At 33.3% G+C, this 21,247-nt stretch overlaps 1 protein-coding gene across 1 annotated transcript; it reads right to left on the reverse strand.

Annotated features, from left to right (window-relative positions):
- Window positions 1-404: 404 nt before the first annotated feature.
- On the reverse strand, window positions 405-21,244 carry LOC139527445 (adenosine deaminase domain-containing protein 1-like). The gene is made up of 13 exons (XM_071322911.1): window positions 21,131-21,244; window positions 16,925-17,040; window positions 16,116-16,395; window positions 15,361-15,461; window positions 10,618-10,730; window positions 9,117-9,234; window positions 8,220-8,358; window positions 7,029-7,158; window positions 6,527-6,703; window positions 5,521-5,630; window positions 4,546-4,728; window positions 2,011-2,236; window positions 405-1,089 (listed from the first exon to the last, which is right to left on the reverse strand). The coding sequence occupies exons 2-13, from the start codon at window positions 17,030-17,032 to the stop codon at window positions 843-845; spliced, it is 1,932 nt and encodes a 643-aa protein (XP_071179012.1). The 5' UTR covers window positions 17,033-17,040; window positions 21,131-21,244; the 3' UTR covers window positions 405-842.
- Between the last annotated feature and the right edge of the window lie 3 nt (window positions 21,245-21,247).

Raw genomic sequence — 21,247 nt, forward strand, 5'->3', positions numbered from 1 at the left:
GCAAGTATATATAAATAATACCTGCGTAAGCATTTCCCCTGTCTCCATGTTGGTTTTTAAAAAGTGAATAGCTATTTTTAAAATGATGAAACAATGCATACAAATATAACAAAATGAAGACACACCCAGTGGCGGATCCAGGGGGGGGTTCCGGGGGTGCGCACCCCCCCTTTATTTTTGCCGATCAATGCATTTGTATCGGGACATATGTTTTGCACCCCCCCTTTGCCCTGGGTGCCCTTGGTAAGCACCCCCCCCTTTCGAAAATTCCTGCATCCGCCCCTGACACCTGTATGTGGTATGATTGTCAATAAGACAACTGTCCCCAGAAACAATGTAATAGAAGAGATATTGTGTATAAATTCATAATACACACACTTGCAAAGTAATATATTCTTATATATTCTTATATTGTTCTTCATCTGAAAGTCACACTCAGTCGTTTCAACACAGAGCAAAAGTTCACAGTTCAACACAAGTTTGAACAAGTTCATATCAAAAATCTGAACAGGATTATTTGCCTTCTGTTGACAATGTAACACATGTCAACAAATGAATGTTGTCATAATTTGCACAAAAATCTCATTGAAAATACAAAATCAATTAAAACAATTAGATCACCATGGGACACCTCATGACAATTGCAATGAACAATGATAAATCTCATGACAATTGCAATGAACAATGATTAATGAGCACTAGACTATTGATCACATGATAAATGAGCATATGATTTATGCTGACATGAAAAAACATCATATGATTGATGATCCATTCCATTTGTACAGGATCATGAGGATGACATGAAAGACTGTATAGCCACTTGACAATGTTCTGTATAGTCACTTGACAAATTGATCAACTTCTACTGGTTTACGGACCCAGTTTCCTATTCCAATGTCATGACAATGTTTTCTGAATGCCTGTTTGGCTCTTTGATAGTTTTTGTTCATCTGTTTGGCTGCTGAGTATGTAGGCACTTGTAGAAGTTGATTCTGTGAAGTCAATTTAGCTATTTCTTTATATCTATGAAGAAAACCAGCCTTACATAGACGACTTGCTTTTGTGGCTCCAGTTTTGGATGGAGATCTGTAAAATACAGAAAGATGTTCTACACTCATGGTACATTATGAGAAATGTATGAATTTGGTACACACATTGTACATAATAAATGTATATATAAACTAGGAAAACATGAGGTTCTGCTTAGCATTTTCATTCTTTCCACTTAAATATATATTTATATCATTATCACTTTAATTTCAAAGTATATTTATATAACTCATCAACAACTATTTCATTATCTATGATGTAGTTCATGCAAGGAGTTAAAGGAATAATAGTGCAAACTTCTCATTAATATATTAGAAAATTCCATGCTCAGTGGATACTACAATGTATCAAAATTCAAAGTACTGACAAACAGGCAGTGACTGTCGGGCAGAACTGAAAATGACTGAAAATCGACATAATAATGTACCTGACCAAACATTTTGTCTTTTCTTTAATATTGAAATAGCTGAATAATATGCAACAATAGTAATGAACAAAGGGACTGTAGATAAGGGGATTGTAGTATTACACCCTCTTTCTGAGTTGGGGGATTCATTCTTATCTGAAGAGTGACAATTTTTATTGGATTTCTTTTGTATAGGTGTACCACAAATTTCAATGCTTAAATTAGTACAAGTTTCTTAAAGCATGTCTAAATATTTTGGCAAAACCATGAAATCAAATACATGTATCAACAATTTTTCCCCCCTTAATCCAAGAAATTTGGTACCCACAAAACAATAAGTGAATCCACAGTAAATAAATCAACTAAGAGCTGTTACATTAAAATGTACGAGGGAGGGTAGGAAGGGACTTTAAAATATCTGTATAACCAAAAACCATTTCTTAGATAATTTTGCATAATGGTAATGATCCACATTCAATAATTTAACTTCCTTTCCTACCCTCCAACATCATGTGAACATACATGTTAATGGAATAGCACTAAAGACTTACATATCATCAGTTCTACCCTCTAGACCGTCTATAACTTCTACTTCATCCTCCACTGACCAGTTCATACACAAATGAGTTAACGTTTCATCATGGTGTTGATAGGGAGTCGACAAGGTTGTCAAGGTGGGATGATTGATGTGATAACCATCAGGAAGGTCATTTTCTAGGACATCATACACACGACAACACATGGCACGTGAGAAATGTCCATGATCATACTGACGACCTAAAATATATTACATGTATCAGTATTTTTTTACTTGCATGAATGCAGTTCAACGTATGAAGCATGGGAATAAGCAGCTGGTCTTTCACCCTTGAGACAAACAAAAAATTAATATAAAATATCAGAGGAAAATTGGTATTTTTAATTTGGGAAAAAGAACAACTCTTTTACCTTCAACTTAAATACATCAGTTCTAGAATTATTACCGAACAGAATTATACCTGACAAGCATTGTTTTTGCTTGAGGTCAATTATATTGCAATTTGTGAAAAAAAGAAAAATGGTGATGAAAGGGTTAGACATCCATCTTGGTTTGCTTTTTTTCAGATCATCTGACTTTTCATTATCAATCTACATAATACTTTTTTTTTTTTTACCTTAAACTCCTCAAATGGTTTGATTTTGACACTTTACAAGTTTAACAAACTGATTTGTAAATCAGTTTTTGTAAATTTTTAATGACGTAATTTTACGGAAGCAGGACAAGTCGCCCCACTGGCAAGTCGCCCCACACCTAGTCGCCCCACTTTTTCACCAACTCGCCCCACTTTAAAAAAAACGCCCCAACCTGGATCACCAACTCGCCCCACTTTTTAAAAAATCGCCCCACATGTGAAATTGGTTAAATCATGTTTAATATTACTCCTGCCAACTCGCCCCACTTAATGGAAAACGGTAATATTTAGATATAAAATTAAAATATAAAAACTCGCCCCACTTAAAAATAATTTTCGTATTATTGAAGAATAACTGTATTTTTTTAAGATTAGTTATTTGCATAACAATTGAAAAGAAACCTGTTAATTGTATCATAATGCAATATATCATAATACTTAACGGATTTCAATTAACAGCAATTTGTTATCATAGCAATTACCAGATTGATTACTTTTGTCTCTGAATTTAGAATAATTCAACACTAACGAGCAATCAGAGAAAGGCAAATGTTTCTTTCAAGTAAATATCAAAGAGAATGCCTATTCATTCATTTACCATAAGCGTGTGTCGTGTTTTTGTTAGTAAAAGTAGTCAAAACAGGTTATGTTGTTGTTGACATTTTATGGCTTGGTATTAAAATTGTAAAAAGCAAAGTAACCTTTGACATGCATTTACTATGTCTACTGTGTATCCTTGAATTGTGTGTGACGTGCATGTGCGTCCCAGACAGGAGGCACTGCAATGTGATTCTTGTGACCGGTGGCAGCATCGTACTTGCAATTCTGGTAAGTCTTTATAGTAATACTTTATTTACTTTACATTGTACTGATGAGGTTACGGCTTTAGAAACTTACATAGTATTGTTTTTTTATATGATTATCATTCATGTTAATAAATATTTGTTAAAGCATTAAATATTATTCATTAAACGCCAACTAGAAATAAATATTTAAAAAATATCTTTAAATAAACTATTTCTAAAAGATATTTATTACAAGGATTTTTATAGCGCCTATCTAATAAACTTAAAACATTATAAAATTATTACCTTTACAATGTAATGTAGAATCATCTGCATATAAATCTATTAATGAATTTTCTATATTAAGTGGTAAATCATTAATATATAAAATAAATAACAGAAGGCCCAGGGGATAACATCTTTTTCCATAAGTAGGGCGAGTTGGCAGGAGTAATATTTACGGAATTTAACTTATATACAACGGGATAACATCTTTTTCCATAAGTGGGGCGAGTTGGCATTACTACATTCATCCTGGTTAATAATATAATATAAATCTAGATATTATCGTTTTCTTTCAAGTGGGGCGAGTTGGCAGGAGTAATATTCACGGAATAACATCTTTTTCCATAAGTGGGGTGAGTTGGCATTAATACATTCATCCTGGTTAATAATATATTAATCTAGATATTATCGTTTTCTATAAGTGGGGCGAGTTGGCAGGAGTAATGTTTACGGAATTTAAGTTATATACAACGGGATAACATCTTTTTCCATGAGTGGGGCGAGTTGGCTTTACTACATTCATCCTGGTTAATAATATGTTAATCTAGATTTTATCGTTTTCCATTCAGTGGGGCGAGTTTTCAGGAGTAATATTAACGGGATTTAACACATTTCACAAGTGGGGCGATTTTTTAAAAAGTGGGGCGAGTTGGTGATCCAGGTTGGGGCGTTTTTTTTTTAAAGTGGGGCGAGTTGGTGAAAAAGTGGGGCGACTAGGAGTGGGGCGACTTGCCAGTGGGGCGACTTGTCATGGATTCAATTTGATTGAAATTCATACTTAATAATTCTCATGCAAGATTTTTTAACAACGTCTTTTTAAAAGAACTTCTACCTGTTAACTTACCTACAGTGATGGAAGATATATATGTGGGTTGTAAGAAGTTACTGAATAGTGCCCCTTGGACACCTACAACATTCCATAGTAACAGTTTATCACTACACGTCATCAGTAATAAGGATTGATCACCACCTAGATCGGCCATAGTTTGTCGGGGATCTTGATCCTCTTCTACAGGTAAAACTTCACCTGTAAATACAAATCGAAGGGAGATAACTTAAAAAGTGGCAACTCTAGATAATTAAATTAAAGCATACAATTTGTTAGTCATTTAGTGTTAGCACTCTAGACATTTGTTCGTAACTTTTGTAAAACCAGGTATATATTCAAGTTCTGATTGCCATGGTTATAAATTCATGTAGAATTTTGATTAAACTACCGGTATATATAGATTCCACAACTGCAACAAGTGTGTATTATGATATTTCTCCACTCGAGACAGTAAAATTTTATTATTTAAAGCGTGAGGTTTGCCAAGCTTTTTAAATAATTAAAATTTACAGTTAAGTGTGGAGAAATATCGTAATACACAAGTTACAGTGGTGGAATCTGTTTCTCTTTATGATTTTTATCCTTCCTTTTCAAAATTTTTAGGAAAGTTGTGTATTTTTGATATGACGTCATCAGACATGGTCGCTTTTTTTTCATGACTTCACAATAAGAAAATTTAGAAGAAACCAAGAAAATTTAACATCACAATTAAATTTCAACCAATTATTTGCCGAGAACAGATTTTTCACTAGTTAGGTGAAATATTTTTCTCACACCGGTCAGGAAATGTGAAAATAGCACAAAAATTAGAGAAATTCCATTTTACATTCATAATGCAAGTGGTTGTTATGTGATTGATTAATTGTTGTTTAATCTTCAGTGAAAATATTCATGCATATTCAAATGAACACAACTTAAATAATAAATAAACAAGAATATAAGTCCATTTTATCTTCACTGGTGTACAACTGTAACAATAGTGGCACAAACCATCTTCATTTTTTGTATTAAACCAGCCAGGTAAATCCTCAGCAAAGTTTGGAAAGTGTGCTCCTTGTGATACCAACTGTTGTTTCTCGTCAGATAATGGTGTACAGGGCCTGTCAAAGTTCAGTTACAAAAGTTAACAAAAAACATTAACAGCAACATTTGACAGCAATAGTTGTGATAAAGATTTGCTTTCATATATATTATAAGTTTGTGTAATAAATGAGGACCATTTTTTTTAGTGGTAAATCTGGCAAGTTGAAATTCTTGAAGTGAGACTTTCTTGAAAGACGTACAAAGACAAAGCTATGTAAGAAGGGAACAGGACCATTCAATAGACTTATGAATAATAGTCAAATTCATTTCAATAAAACCATTTCTAGTTATTAATATTTTGTTATTTCAAAAATATTTTTTCTATCTATACCTGTAGTGGTCTCTGACAGATAATTGTTTCATTGGCTATCATACATCAATTCTTAATTTGTATTTAACATGGAAACAATAACAGCTACTAATGTGGTATATTTAAACAGGTATTAAGTTTTCTTCTGACATCAGCACAAATCTGAATAAACCAATTCCTGACATTATTAAACAAAGTAACTTTAGACACCACTAAAGAGGTATACTGTTTAGAGTTCACCTGAAATCAGCATAGTACCACAGAAACCACTGAAATGGTTAGATATGAGAGGTGAAATATTTAGAGTTTACCTCAAATCAGCATATTGTGGATTCATTATTATTCGTTTGATACCAATTTTTGTGGATTTCGTTTGTACAGATAAATCATAAAAAGTTTATTGTTCAACGAATAACAAATTACTACCAGGTTGTATGCAGACTTTGGCAAGACCACAAAATCAGGTATCCACAAAACGACACGTTTTCCGCAATCAACAAAAATTGGTATTCAGGAAAATAAATGAAACTACAGTAGTTACCATAGTTACCACTGTGATCATTTTATATCAGAGTTGAAATGTAACTTATGTTAAGAGTTTACCTCAAGTCAGCATAGTAACCATAGTCCCCAGTTGGAGGGTCTGTTACGAACAAGTGCAAGGTTATGTGTTCTTTTAACCTCAGCATACGAGATGTCTCAGTAACCTGCTCAAAAATGGATAATATCTTTGCTCCTGAACCACCTTCCCAAAAACTCTTTATTTCTTTGAAAAAGTATCTAAAAATATCAAATTTATATATTCATGATATTGTTTAGAGTACAAATGGCAGTGGTGAATCTAGGATAGGGTGTAGTTGGTGTACGCCATCGGTTTGATTGACCAGACAAAGAAAAATCGTCCAAACCAAAACAATATTGAAGTGCTCTACTATTCAGGAATTACATCCGTCCCCTTTTTCAAAATTATTAGTGACAAGATGCATGGATTTAAAAAACAAAATTTGAATTCCTATTTTCATTCCCTTAGAGTCTTTAATTTGAAAACTCTTAGACAGAAAAAATTCCTATTCAGAACAATATGCTTATAAATATTTAGTCTTACTTGACAAGTGCCCTCCTAGCCAATGCTACTGCATAGCTATCAATCATACATCGTCCATCCAATGTCAGACTGTCCTTAGATAGACAACAGTTCCCTGTGCCAAAAGCTACAACTTGTGGTTCAGAGTCACCTGAAAATGGAAGAGTTTACACAGCTTATACACAAGAGTTATCTTTCTTGACTCATAATTTAATACAAATGTACCTTTCAGATGCTGGAGAATAAAATAAGTTATATGGTTTTCTGTTTACCCCTTTGGATCCATAGAGGGTAATACAAATCCATACGGTGAGAGGACAAAGTCTGAATCTCCTATGGATTTTACTCAGCCTCTATGATCAGTATGGGGTCAGTAGTGAACTGTATAACTAATTGATCACAACCAGGATATGGAGTGGACATTCCATTAAATTACCATTTTATCATCATAATACTTTTAACTAAAATTGATTTGGCTCGTTTAATTTTCTTAAAATTTTGACAAAGTATTTACTTTGACCCTTTGAGAAAAATATTAAAAAATTAAAAGATTTGAACCAACTGTTTTATCAGAAAATTACACTGGTTATATAGCAGTTTGACAAACACTTATCTTGATCATTGAGAAGCTTAATAATCCCTTAACAAGACAACTTAATTAAAACGTTTATTGGATTTTACAGAGTTATTTCCCTGTAGTGTTAGGTACAAAAAAATGTACCACCTTAAGCATGTGTATTCTATATTTTCAGATAATCTGAGGATAATAGAGGTAAGTACGCATTGGTTGCCCACTGTTGTTTATTGGCAGTGACAAATCCCCATGTAGTGTATGCTGCTTCAAAACATTGTTGAAGGCTGTACAGTGACCTTTACGTGCTAATTTCTGTATTAATTTAATTTTCTGAAAATACAAATGTAATGTCAGCCATGTAGTTGAGAAGAAAAATAAAGAACTGAAGAAGGTCAATGGCCGAAACGTCTCAAAAAATTGGTTTATTGATACAATTATTTAAAGTATGTTCCCTACTGGAATTTTGAAAACAAGAATTTCTGTATCATTTCTCTTTTTGTAGAGTTTTCTAATTAGCAATCATACCACATTAGTTTTTTTATATATTTATTTTCTACAATACCACAGAAACAAAACTTAAATGGTGTATTAGATAAGTTCAATCTGATTCTGTATGTATAAAAGTGATTAATTCGTACCTCTCTTTATAAGAAATGCAGCTAATGATATCTTATCATTGGCTATCTCAGGAACATCTTTTAATTTCTCATTTAATACTTTAAAAGACAGCTGAGCTATTCTGTCTTCTTCCAAAATCTTATTTACAGTAGGGTATGTCTGAAAATATAACAAATGATAATATATATTTACATTTGGTTACAAATGTCTTTCATGCAAATAATTTTTAATGCAAGATATAACATAAAACAAACACATATGAATAAAAGAAGATTTGCAGTAAAGGTATGTCAATGCCAAATACCATATTAAGACATTTAGATGTCAACAACTCAAGATCAATGGATAGATTTTTGACGAGGATAAAGGTTTGTACAAATTCATCAACATGATATAATGTTCAATAAAGTGTTGAAATTAAAATGGAATGTGGACAGGGACCTAAATTTTCCATGCCTTCATCATTCAAGAGCAGAATCAGTGGTATCTGTAAATTTCTTCTAAGAGAAATCTATCACTCATCAATTAATTTACAGGAGTAAAAAAAAAAAATTTCTGCTATAAAATAGATAGAAATAACAGGTTTGACATTAATAAACTACATGTGATTTTGAGTTTATCCAATATTAACAATTTTTTTTTCTCAATCTGTTGAAATTTAAAGGTCCCACTGAATAAATTACACAGAGAACAATAAATATTGTATTTGTTCAATGAGACAAAAGAACTGCCAAAAGTTTTAATGGACAGGTAACTATCAGGTGAATCTGTGGAAAAGTATCATTGGGTTCGCAATAATCTAAAGACAAACATGGTAGCATACGTTTGGGAATCTTTTTTAGTTGTTTTTAGGAGAAATTAAAATGGGACCAGATGAAATGAGTTTTAATAAGTTGGTTGTTACTATGGTAACTTACATTAGATTGTATGAGAAGAGACAAAGCCTCTGATACAGCTTGGTTCTTTGCATCTTTTTTAGTTCTGGCGCTTTCTTTAGCGATTAAATCATCATCCACATATACCAATGCTTCAAATCTGACAAAAGAAAAAAAAGACTTATTATATTTTACATGGTGTAATAAGTTCTTAATATCTATACCCCGGTACATAGATCTGGTATGACTTGTTTAACATGGTTGTGTTTGTCAAGCTGATGTAGAAAGCTTATATCTAATATCTGATTTGTCAAGCTGCTAACCAAATATGAAAAGTGCTCACATGTTATACCCTATTTGTCAAGCTGATAACCAATGTGAAATATTTCTGTTAGGTAGTTTCTCAAAAAAGTGTTACAAACATACGAACAGACAGATGGACAAAAAGATTATAAATAGAACATCTTTGTGTAGTTGTAGCTGAAGTGTATCCCCTAGTCAAAGCTTCAGGTGATTTCCTATGTTATATATATGGAAGTGTTTAACAACCTTGACTGGATATAGAGCCCTCGCACGGTCGGCTCGGTGCCTGAAGACGATTGGTGAGCATTTAAATAATTTTGTGCCATCGGTCAGGAACGAATGGTGGTTGCCATTTTGGAGGTCGCCATCTTGGTTTTGTGAGCTGTTTTGATTTGGTTTGTTTACTAATTTGATGTTATTTACTTCATAACGGCTGCTTTCAGGGCCAGTTTGGTCAGCTTGGCAGCCCGCTAACCTCGATGAAGGAGTACCGGTAAATGAGTCTCGGGACGCAGTATTATAAATGATAGGAAGCGTTATCAGGACCAAAGCCACGAGGCAATGAATTGAAGGTCAATCACCCAACACCTAGGATACAGCTCTCAGACTTTAATCGGCATTACACTCCCCATGATACAATGTTAAGATGGTATGGGTGTCTTTTCTTGGATTGTAAAAAACAGAGAACCTAAGGTCTTTTTATCAAGTTAGAAAAAGTAGATGCAAGACATTAAATTTGAATTTTCATTTTAAAGAACCAATTTGTACGAATATAACTTATAAATATTAATATTTTTCATGTGTAGATTATATTTGGTCGTTTAAAAAAAAATTAAAAAAATGGCATTTTAAGGGGAGGCAACTCTAAAACAGTGCATTTTCTGAAGGATTCTACATGAAATTTTCTTTTGTATTTCAGCCAGAAAAAAACGTACGGTGACCCTACCTTTTCTTTTGATATTCTCAAAGCATTGTGTGAAAGCTATCTTTTCCTAATTTATTTCACAATTCTATCATTTTGTTTAGTTTCTAATAAAAAAAAAATGTTTTTTCCTGTATAATCCATACAAAATGTGTCATTTTGCCACATCCTGTAACTTGAGAAAATGCGCAGTGACCTATCATTTTTATTATATTTTTGAACATATATAAATAGATAGTACCTTTTGCAAAGTATGAACAATTTCTATCATTTTTATTTTAGACTCCCATACCACCTTAAATTGTAACAGATACCTACCCAAATGGTCCAGGATGTTCACTGACTTCTATGTTAAATGGTACTCTTCGCTGTGAACAATATTCTTGTAGCTGTTGGACTGGAGTTTTCTGTAAAGATGCAGCCGCCTTTGTCTGTAAAGAAAGTACGCTGAATCAGTTAACATGGCTGACAAAGAAAGTACAGATCTCTGGAAAGAGGAGCAGCTTATAAAGCTTCAGGAGGGTTGGCTGTGAGGAGAGTAAAACTATAATGAAAGTGATGCTGTGAGGAGAGTAAAACTATAATGAAAGTGATGATGTGAGGAGAGTAAAACTATAATGAAAGTGATGCTGTGAGGAGAGTAAAACTATAATGAAAGTGATGCTGTGAGGAGAGTAAAACTATAATGAAAGTGATGCAGTGAGGAGAGTAAAACTATAATGAAAGTGATGCTGTGAGGAGAGTAAAACTATAATGAAAGTGAGGCTGTGAGGAGAGTAAAACTATAATGAAAGTGAGGCTGTGAGGAGAGTAAAACTATAATGAAAGTGATGATGTGAGGAGAGTAAAACTATAATGAAAGTGAGGCTGTGAGGAGAGTAAAACTATAATGAAAGTGAGGCTGTGAGGAGAGTAAAACTATAATGAAAGTGAGGCTGTGAGGAGAGTAAAACTATAATGAAAGTGAGGCTGTGAGGAGAGTAAAACTATAATGAAAGTGATGATGTGAGGAGAGTAAAACTATAATGAAAGTGATGCTGTGAGGAGAGTAAAACTATAATGAAAGTGATGCTGTGAGGAGTGTAAAACTATAATGAAAGGGATGCTGTGAGGAGAGTAAAACTATAATGAAAGTGATGCAGTGAGGAGAGTAAAACTATAATGTAAGTGAGGCTGTGAGGAGAGTAAAACTATAATGTAAGTGAGGCTGTGAGGAGAGTAAAACTATAATGAAAGTGATGCTGTGAGGAGAGTAAAACTATAATGAAAGTGATGCAGTGAGGAGAGTAAAACTATAATGAAAGTGATGCTGTGAGGAGAGTAAAACTATAATGAAAGTGATGCTGTGAGGAGAGTAAAACTATAATGTAAGTGATGCTGTGAGGAGAGTAAAACTATAATGAAAGTGATGCTGTGAGGAGAGTAAAACTATACTGAAAGTGAGGCTGTGAGGAGAGTAAAACTATAATGAAAGTGATGCAGTGAGGAGAGTAAAACTATAATGTAAGTGAGGCTGTGAGGAGAGTAAAACTATAATGAAAGTGAGGCTGTGAGGAGAGTAAAACTATAATGAAAGTGAGGCAGTGAGGAGAGTAAAACTATATTGAAAGTGATGCTGTGAGGAGAGTAAAACTATAATGAAAGTGAGGCTGTGAGGAGAGTAAAACTATAATGTAAGTGATGCTGTGAGGAGAGTAAAACTATAATGAAAGTGATGCTGTGAGGAGAGTAAAACTATAATGAAAGGGATGCTGTGAGGAGAGTAAAACTATAATGAAAGGGATGCTGTGAGGAGAGTAAAACTATAATGAAAGGGATGCAGTGAAGAGAGTAAAACTATAATGAAAGTGAGGCTGTGAGGAGAGTAAAACTATAATGAAAGTGATGCTGTGAGGAGAGTAAAACTATAATGAAAGTGATGCTGTGAGGAAAGTAAAACTATAATGAAAGTGATGCTGTGAGGAGAGTAAAACTATAATGAAAGTGATGCTGTGAGGAGAGTAAAACTATAATGAAAGTGATGCTGTGAGGAGAGTAAAACTATAATGAAAGTGATGCTGTGAGGAGAGTAAAACTATAATGAAAGTGATGCTGTGAGGAGAGTAAAACTATAATGTAAGTGATGCTGTGAGGAGAGTAAAACTATAATGAAAGTGATGCTGTGAGGAGAGTAAAACTATACTGAAAGTGAGGCTGTGAGGAGAGTAAAACTATAATGAAAGTGATGCAGTGAGGAGAGTAAAACTATAATGTAAGTGAGGCTGTGAGGAGAGTAAAACTATAATGAAAGTGATGCTGTGAGGAGAGTAAAACTATAATGAAAGTGAGGCTGTGAGGAGAGTAAAACTATAATGTAAGTGAGGTTGTGAGGAGAGTAAAACTATAATGAAAGTGATGCTGTGAGGAGAGTAAAACTATAATGAAAGTGATGCAGTGAGGAGAGTAAAACTATAATGAAAGGGATGCTGTGAGGAGAGTAAAACTATAATGAAAGGGATGCTGTGAGGAGAGTAAAACTATAATGAAAGGGATGCTGTGAGGAGAGTAAAACTATAATGGAAGTGATGCTGTGAGGAGAGTAAAACTATAATGGAAGTGATGCTGTGAGGAGAGTAAAACTATAATGTAAGTGATGCAGTGAGGAGAGTAAAACTATAATGAAAGTGATGCAGTGAGGAGAGTAAAACTATAATGAAAGTGATGATGTGAGGAGAGTAAAACTATAATGAAAGTGATGCTGTGAGGAGAGTAAAACTATAATGAAAGTGATGCTGTGAGGAGAGTAAAACTATAATGAAAGTGATGCTGTGAGGAGAGTAAAACTATAATGAAAGTGAGGTTGTGAGGAGAGTAAAACTATAATGAAAGTGAGGTTGTGAGGAGAGTAAAACTATAATGAAAGTGATGATGTGAGGAGAGTAAAACTATAATGTAAGTGATGCTGTGAGGAGAGTAAAACTATAATGAAAGTGATGCAGTGAGGAGAGTAAAATTATAATGAAAGTGATGATGTGAGGAGAGTAAAACTATAATGAAAGTGAGGCTGTGAGGAGAGTAAAACTATAATGAAAGTGAGGCTGTGAGGAGAGTAAAACTATAATGAAAGTGAGGCTGTGAGGAGAGTAAAACTATAATGAAAGTGAGGCTGTGAGGAGAGTAAAACTATAATGAAAGTGAGGTTGTGAGGAGAGTAAAACTATAATGAAAGTGATGATGTGAGGAGAGTAAAACTATAATGAAAGTGAGGCTGTGAGGAGAGTAAAACTATAATGAAAGTGAGGCTGTGAGGAGAGTAAAACTATAATGAAAGTGAGGTTGTGAGGAGAGTAAAACTATAATGAAAGTGATGCTGTGAGGAGAGTAAAACTATAATGAAAGTGATGCAGTGAGGAGAGTAAAACTATAATGAAAGTGATGATGTGAGGAGAGTAAAACTATAATGAAAGTGATGATGTGAGGAGAGTAAAACTATAATGAAAGTGATGCAGTGAGGAGAGTAAAACTATAATGAAAGTGATGCTGTGAGGAGAGTAATAAAACTATAATGAAAGTGATGCTGTGAGGAGAGTAAAACTATAATGAAAGTGAGGCTGTGAGGAGAGTAAAACTATAATGAAAGTGAGGCTGTGAGGAGAGTAAAACTATAATGGAAGTGATGCTGTGAGGAGAGTAAAACTATAATGAAAGTGATGCTGTGAGGAGAGTAAAACTATAATGGAAGTGATGCTGTGAGGAAAGTAAAACTATAATGAAAGTGATGCTCTCTGGTAAGTATGGCTGTCATTATACTGTTAGAAGAGTGTGTCAGTCAGGAGAGTGTGGCTGCCGTGAAATATTTGAACTCAGGCAGATGTGGCTGCCCAACAAATGTAGCTGTCCAAAGAGTGTGGCTGTTAGGAGAATGAGGCTGCCGTGAAAGAGTGGCTGTCTCGTGTTGTGTTGTAGCCATACCAATGTGTCAGTTAGAAAAGTGTGACTACTTTGGAAGGTATTAAGATTGAATATACATGTAGTTATCAATGTCTGTACTATTCTTGATACTGTTGGTTAACACAAATCTAAAACTTTGCAGTTTCATCAGCACAGGTTTTTTTTTTTTTTTTTTTCTAAGCTCAAAATTAGTCTTCTTGAACTATTAATTTGTTACATTATACTAAGAAAATGAAGAAAAGTAGGCTAGCTAGATATGTTTTTTTTTACATTTACAAAACACTTTGAGTGATAAGCATGATAAGTTTATGTTCCTTTGTTTTCATCTTATAGTTGATGTTTTCCCTCGGTTTTGGTTGTAACCCCGATTTGTTTTCTCTCAATCGATTTATGACTTTTGAAACACCGGTATACTACAGTTGCTTTTATTTATACAATATTGGAACAGCATAAAAACTTTCTAACATGTAAAATCTGTCTTTAATAAGTAACATATAAGATAAATAAAACTTTTTTCTTATTATCATGCTAAATAAAAATGTACAATAAAGTTAATATCAATAAACAATAACATTGGCTGAAGCACAATACAGAAACAGAGCTCTATTTTTGAAGCTTTCAAATCCTTAATTGACAGTAGTAAACTCTCAGGGACCACTTCCTATATATATGGTGATAGGACATGCTGCTGGAATAGGTCACCTTTTCAAGCTTGAAAATATGCGAATAGGTCATGAAACTATCAGAAATATATGATAAGGTCAATATTTTTCCCATTACTTCTTCGTCTGTCATCTTTGTTGGTATTCCCGTCTGTGTTTTTATTCACCATTTTTCTCTCTTTTGACACTTTGATATTCCACTCTTACATTACACACCACGAAATCCAAACAATATGGGAAAAGGTAAAATTCTTACCTACGGCTACACAATATATGAAAAGGTATACATTTTTAAAATCTTAATTATATGAAAAGGATGGGGTAACAGAACCCCAGCGGCACCCCCTATCAATTAAGTATTGATGTGCCCCCCCTCCCCCCTAAGAGTAATCTTACCTCAGCCTGTGTAGTAAAGGGTGCGTTGACACATACAGCTCTCTCATGACATGACTCACATATAAGTTCTTACCTCAGCCTGCGTTGTGAATGGTGCGTTGACACATACGGCTCTCTCATGACCATCTTTCATTACTATCTTTCTTCCCATAGAATCAAATATCACATTTCCACCTGTTTTAGATAAATATAACAAGCTACTGTAAATTTAGAAATTTTTGCTCATATTGTCATTTATCATGTTTATTATTGCAGAAAAATGGACAAAAATGTTGGATAAATTATTGGAATTCAAGGAATATTTGAGTACAGATATCAGATATTAGAATGCAAGTTCTTATCATAGCTATACTCATTTGTCGCATTATTTGCATTCATTGTAATCTTGAGAGAGAATATGCAGTATGATAATAAAATAGATGACAGAGTTTACCCTTACAATATATTAAGGATGAGGGATTTACAGGTAGTGGTGTATTTTGAAGACAGGTTTGAATTCTAATATAGAGTTATAATTTATTTTTTTTGTACTAAGAATTTACAAATTTTTGTATGATTGGTGATTACACTAATATGAGATCCAAGGGTCAAGAAACAGTCCTATTTACCAGACATGACCTGAACATTGCTGAACTGAAAGCCTTTTGGCCAAAACGGCAGATTGGGATTCAAGATATTTTTTGTTTTTTACAGAAATAATTTTGGTCATTTCATTGAGAAAAGGTTTCTTAAATCATTTCAAAATTACTGAAATTGTGTGAAATTGTATCTTTGATAAGGAGCCTGACATGCACCAACCCTCTTGGTAAGACATTGTGTAAAACTTACTTTCATCTTCATCTTGGTGATGATCTTGTAGACCTAACAGTATACTCAGTGCTATATGTGCAGCGTTTGTTTTAGCCTCTTTCTTAGTTTTACCGACCCCCTGAGGGAATTTTCTCCCATCGACATCACATTGGCTGGCGAACGATACACTAAGTGTCATAACAGTGACTGCCACTTCTCTTACTTCTAACTTCCTCCGTTGTAACGCACAGAATTCATTCAGAGCACTCACTGGATGTTTAGCGCCACTCTTGAAATCTCTAACTAACTCTGGTGGAATCTATTAAAGATAGCTTATGATATACAGATCGACAAGACACAAACAAACACTCTTAAAATCTCTAACTAACTCTGGTGGAATCTATTAAAGATAGCTTAAAATGCACACATACAAACAAATGAATTTTATAAACTTTATATGTTTTATCATGTTTATACATGTTACATGTATATGTGAAATCAAAGACTAGTTGAACACACCTTGCCACCAGCATGGTATGACCATACTATCATGACTATGTCAGAGTTGACAGGCAGTGTTCTCCCCAGATATTTTATTTAGCATCCTGGTAAACAGGAGAAATTGAAATACAATCTTATTTCTAAAAATTATAGCATCACATCTGTAACATAATCTGTAAGAAAACCATTTCAGATAGCATTACATTTAAGATTATAGCATCACATTGCCATGATGCTAAAAGGCCCTGGGGAGAACACTGGACAGGCTAGTGTGAATTACTTCAGACCTCTCCATGCTCTCAGCCACCCAGCTCCCTGGTTCTAAAGTAAATAGTTAGTTTACTTACATCTTTAGGTATCTGACTGTTAGGTACAACATCTTCCTGTGGTACATCAGCTGGTCTTTGATTTAGACCTGGTATATATCGCTGTGCAGACTGTGAAGCCTTAAACATCCTTTTTTCTAAAAAAAAATTAGTTTAAACATTATTTTATGAACATGGAACATTTTTAAATAAGTGTAATGATATGAAAACAAGAATGTGTCCAAAGTACACGGATGCCCCACTCGCATTATCATTTTCCATGTCCAATGGACCGTGAAATTGGGTAAAAAATATAATTAGGCATTAAAATTAGAAAGATAATATCATAGGTTTCAAGTTGATTGGACTTCAACTTCATCAAAAACTACCTTGACCAAAAACTTTTACCTGAAGCGGGACAGAAGGACGAACGAACGGACGCACAGACCAGAAAACATAATGCCCCTCTACTATCGTAGGTGGGGGCATAAAAAATTGTCAAAATGAATACCATGCATATGAGGACCCTGCAGAATTAAAAATCTGAATGATCCATCCTACATTCAGTGACATTGCATATAAATTATCTGAACTGCGAGTGCTGCTGATAAGTGAATTTTAAAGTGATACAAAGTTATGTTTTCCACTAAGTAGAGCATTGTAGAGGATCACCTAGGTCTAAATGGTATTTTATCAAGAATGTGGCAATGTACAGTGCAATCGTGTACAAATGGATTTTTGTTTAGGCTGATGGACATTATGTTACACATCATCATGTCAGGATGAAAAGCCATTTTCCATGTGTTCCGAAATACCAAGTGAGTTAAGATCTTTTTGAAGAGTTTGCAAACACTGATTTGCTGTTTTTTTAGTACCAGATTTACATGATATATATATATATGCATGCCAATGGCAATGTTGTATGAAGGATTTAATGTGTTTTATAATGTACAGATTCTCTAAATATAGTTAATCGATCTCACCATGCTCACCCGAGTGCTCTTAAACATGAGGGAACTATGAAAGAAGGAAAAGAAGTTGGCTGCAAATTTGCTAAATATACTCCAGTAAAAAGGTGTATTCATAGAGGGTGGTAAAGGGGGGGGTATTAAACACGGAAACACATGAAATAAAATCGCAAAAACATTGAACAAAAAATAAAAATCAGGAAAAACGAAGAACAAGAAATAAAATCGTAAATATTAAGGAAAAAGTACCAGAAGTTATTACTCAGTCGTTTTTGGAGTTCATGCAGCCTTTCTTAAAGCATGTAAAGGACATGGAGACCTTGTGGTCAACTTTTAGCGTCCGCTACTTGCATTTTATTTGAAAAAAAAAATATTATTCATAGTAATTTGATGGACTTCATTGATACAATACATACATGACATATTGCAATAGTAGAATGGTAACAACCTACATCAATTACTATTAGATAACACAAATTTCAGAAGGTATTATAACACTGACTTTTTAATCAATTGCAGGATATGCACGAGAAATGAAGAGCACAAAACACGTAATATAAATAAGGGGGATCTGAAGCATGCAAATCAAGCTAAACACGAGAAAACGAGGAATAAAACGTCAGAACACGAATATACAGGAGATTAAAAGGCTGAAAACGTTGCACGAAAATAACCCTTTACCACCCTCTTCATAATTCAGAAAATTTCGGCTATATTATAATCAAGTAATTTACTGAAATAAGTGATTTTTAAATCACTTATTTGAGTAGCAAATTCGAAATTTTGTCACAAATTGTGATTTTGTAGTTTTATCAAAATTTTAAACACATAGGTTTTATTAATATCTTTTCATTAGTAAAATTGAAAAAAAGGAACTTTTTGCTTCTTTTAAGTAGCAAGGTTTATGCCTTGAATGCTATCTTTTTGCTGTAAATTCTATTTTAGTTGAAAAAAATGCAATAATAATGGCTTTACTAAATGAACTGATACTTTCTTCACAGATTTTTCTTAGCAGTGGGAGTATTTTTCCTGTAAAGTTCAAGGTTTCATCTTTCAGATTATGTAATAAAATTCTACTGTTCGCGATAAAAATTTCACTGTTTGGGGGTGTTGAAATTAGTGGGGGTTATTAAAATAATAATACTTAAAGAAGTGATTTTTGGGGAGGAAATTGAGGTATGATACTTAAACAAGTGATTTTTATGTCATTATCCTAGATTCAGATAAGGTCATCACCTGAAATGACCGTCATCCTATCAACACAGATGTTGTTTCTGATAATTTTAGAAACATAATTAGTCCCTGGATCATTAGTACATGTATTCTATATTTAAAGCTACGATAGAATTAAAGCACTTCTTCAAGTGATTAATTTGTACTTCTTAAATAGGTGATTATTAAAGAAAGACAACTCTTACAGTTTCCAACATTGATGGAATTAATGTTACTTGAATCAGTGATTTAGAAAATCACTCATTTAAAGTCATATGAAAATAGTGAGTGATGAAAAATAATGTTTATCCAATTCTTGAACCAATGCATGTATATATCATAAACTTAGTCCTCTGTGAACAATTTTCTCATTTTTTACGCAAATATATCGTATAATCGTCAATTTTTTTTCTCTCTGTCTGTTATGATTTAACAAATATGGCTGCTCATTAAATGCCGTGTTTTAAAGCCGAAGTTTACCGATTGTCACCTTATAGTAAACAAATAACAATAAAGCATGGGGTTTGAGCACATGTTTAACATGTACAATCAGATAATTGTTTATTTTAATGACAGATCCATGCATATTGCGTATCACCGGATTTTTACGAGGAGGGTTACGCTCAGGTCACTATGCATACGGAAAATATGTCAGCAAATTGCTTCCTGGAAGGAAGTGATTAAAAATAAGTAAACTTCTTCTAAATGTGGACAAATTAAAGAATTTTCCTCAGAAAAAAGTGTATGCACATAAGTTCTATAATGAAAAATATCCATTTAGTTAATTATAAAAAACATATGCATATTTTTTTTTAATTTAAGGTTTCTTATGATTTTAAGTAAGTCCCCTGACGATTTATTTGTAGATTTTGTCCTGCTTATCATGTTTGCTTATTTTTAAAGTTCTATCTTACTATCACAATTATTGGAGATAAGGGAAAAATACACAAAATTAGGGGTCTCACTAATTAGCGACAACAAGCGTCAAGAAGCGACAACAAGCGTCAACAAGCGACAAGAAGCGACAACAAGAATTATTTTAGCGACAACAAGCGACAAGAAGACTATTTAGCGACAAGAAAACATTTTTTTTTATTAGATAATAAAGAAATTTGTATGTTTTTTTTTAAATATACGAGCAGATATGTCTAATTAAAATGTTTTATTTGATAGACGAAGAAATGAAACATTCATGAGGAAGAAAGAGATTGTGAAGTTTATATTAGTATATTGGTAAATGAAGAAATTTAACATTTGTGAAGAAGAAAGAGATTGAGCTTCTTTTTTTATTTTTAAATATGAAGAATATGTATAAGATAATGTATGTATCTGTTTTTATCAAAGTCAAAGTATGAATAAACGAATGGATATATATGGAGCGGGCATAATGGAATATAATATTTGATTCATTTGCTTAATACTATGCTCTAAGTGTACTCTTGTTATGTCAATTCGATGCTTTATTTGTAGAACTCTCAGCAACGCTTTGCCATCTTTATTATTTAAGCGTGTTTCCAGATCCTACGACGAGGACGTGGTTCTACCTTGGGGTCCATATATTTTTTTTTGACTTTCTTGTCGCTAAAATTATTTTCTTTTGCATATTCTTTTAATATTTATTGCAATAATTAATTTTAATTAAAAAAAAAATGTTTTCTTGTCGCTAAATAGTTTCTTGTCGCTTGTTGTCGCTAAAATAATTCTGGTTGTCGCTTCTTGTCGCTTGTTGTCGCTAAAATTCTTGTTGTCGCTAATTAGTGAGACCGCAAAATTAGTAATAACCCTCATTAAAGGGCAATAACTCCAATAGGGTGTCATCCAATAGGTTGTACTAATTAGCAAGAAACAGGCGGTTTTAAGCTTAATAATTATTTAATATAAAGTGATAAATATGTGTGTGTCTTATTCACAAAAACGCCCCAGACTCAGAATCCCAAAAAAGATTGATTGTTTTTCTTCCTGTTTTTAGATCGAAGCAAAAATATAAATCCTCAAGATTTACCCTCAGTGGTATTTTTTGCAGTTTAATTGTATTGTTCACCTTCAATTAAGAAATCTTAATATTCACCTGACAATGACAACTATCTGTAATACTTTAAAACGTTAAAAATCGTTTGTTTTTCTACTTTTTTTCAGTTTGAAAGGCCCTGCCAAAATCTAACTTCCTGTTTTGGTTGCAGCGCCA

This window comes from Mytilus edulis, chromosome 6 (genome assembly GCF_963676685.1).
Source record: "Mytilus edulis chromosome 6, xbMytEdul2.2, whole genome shotgun sequence".
Classification (NCBI taxonomy): domain Eukaryota; kingdom Metazoa; phylum Mollusca; class Bivalvia; order Mytilida; family Mytilidae; genus Mytilus; species Mytilus edulis.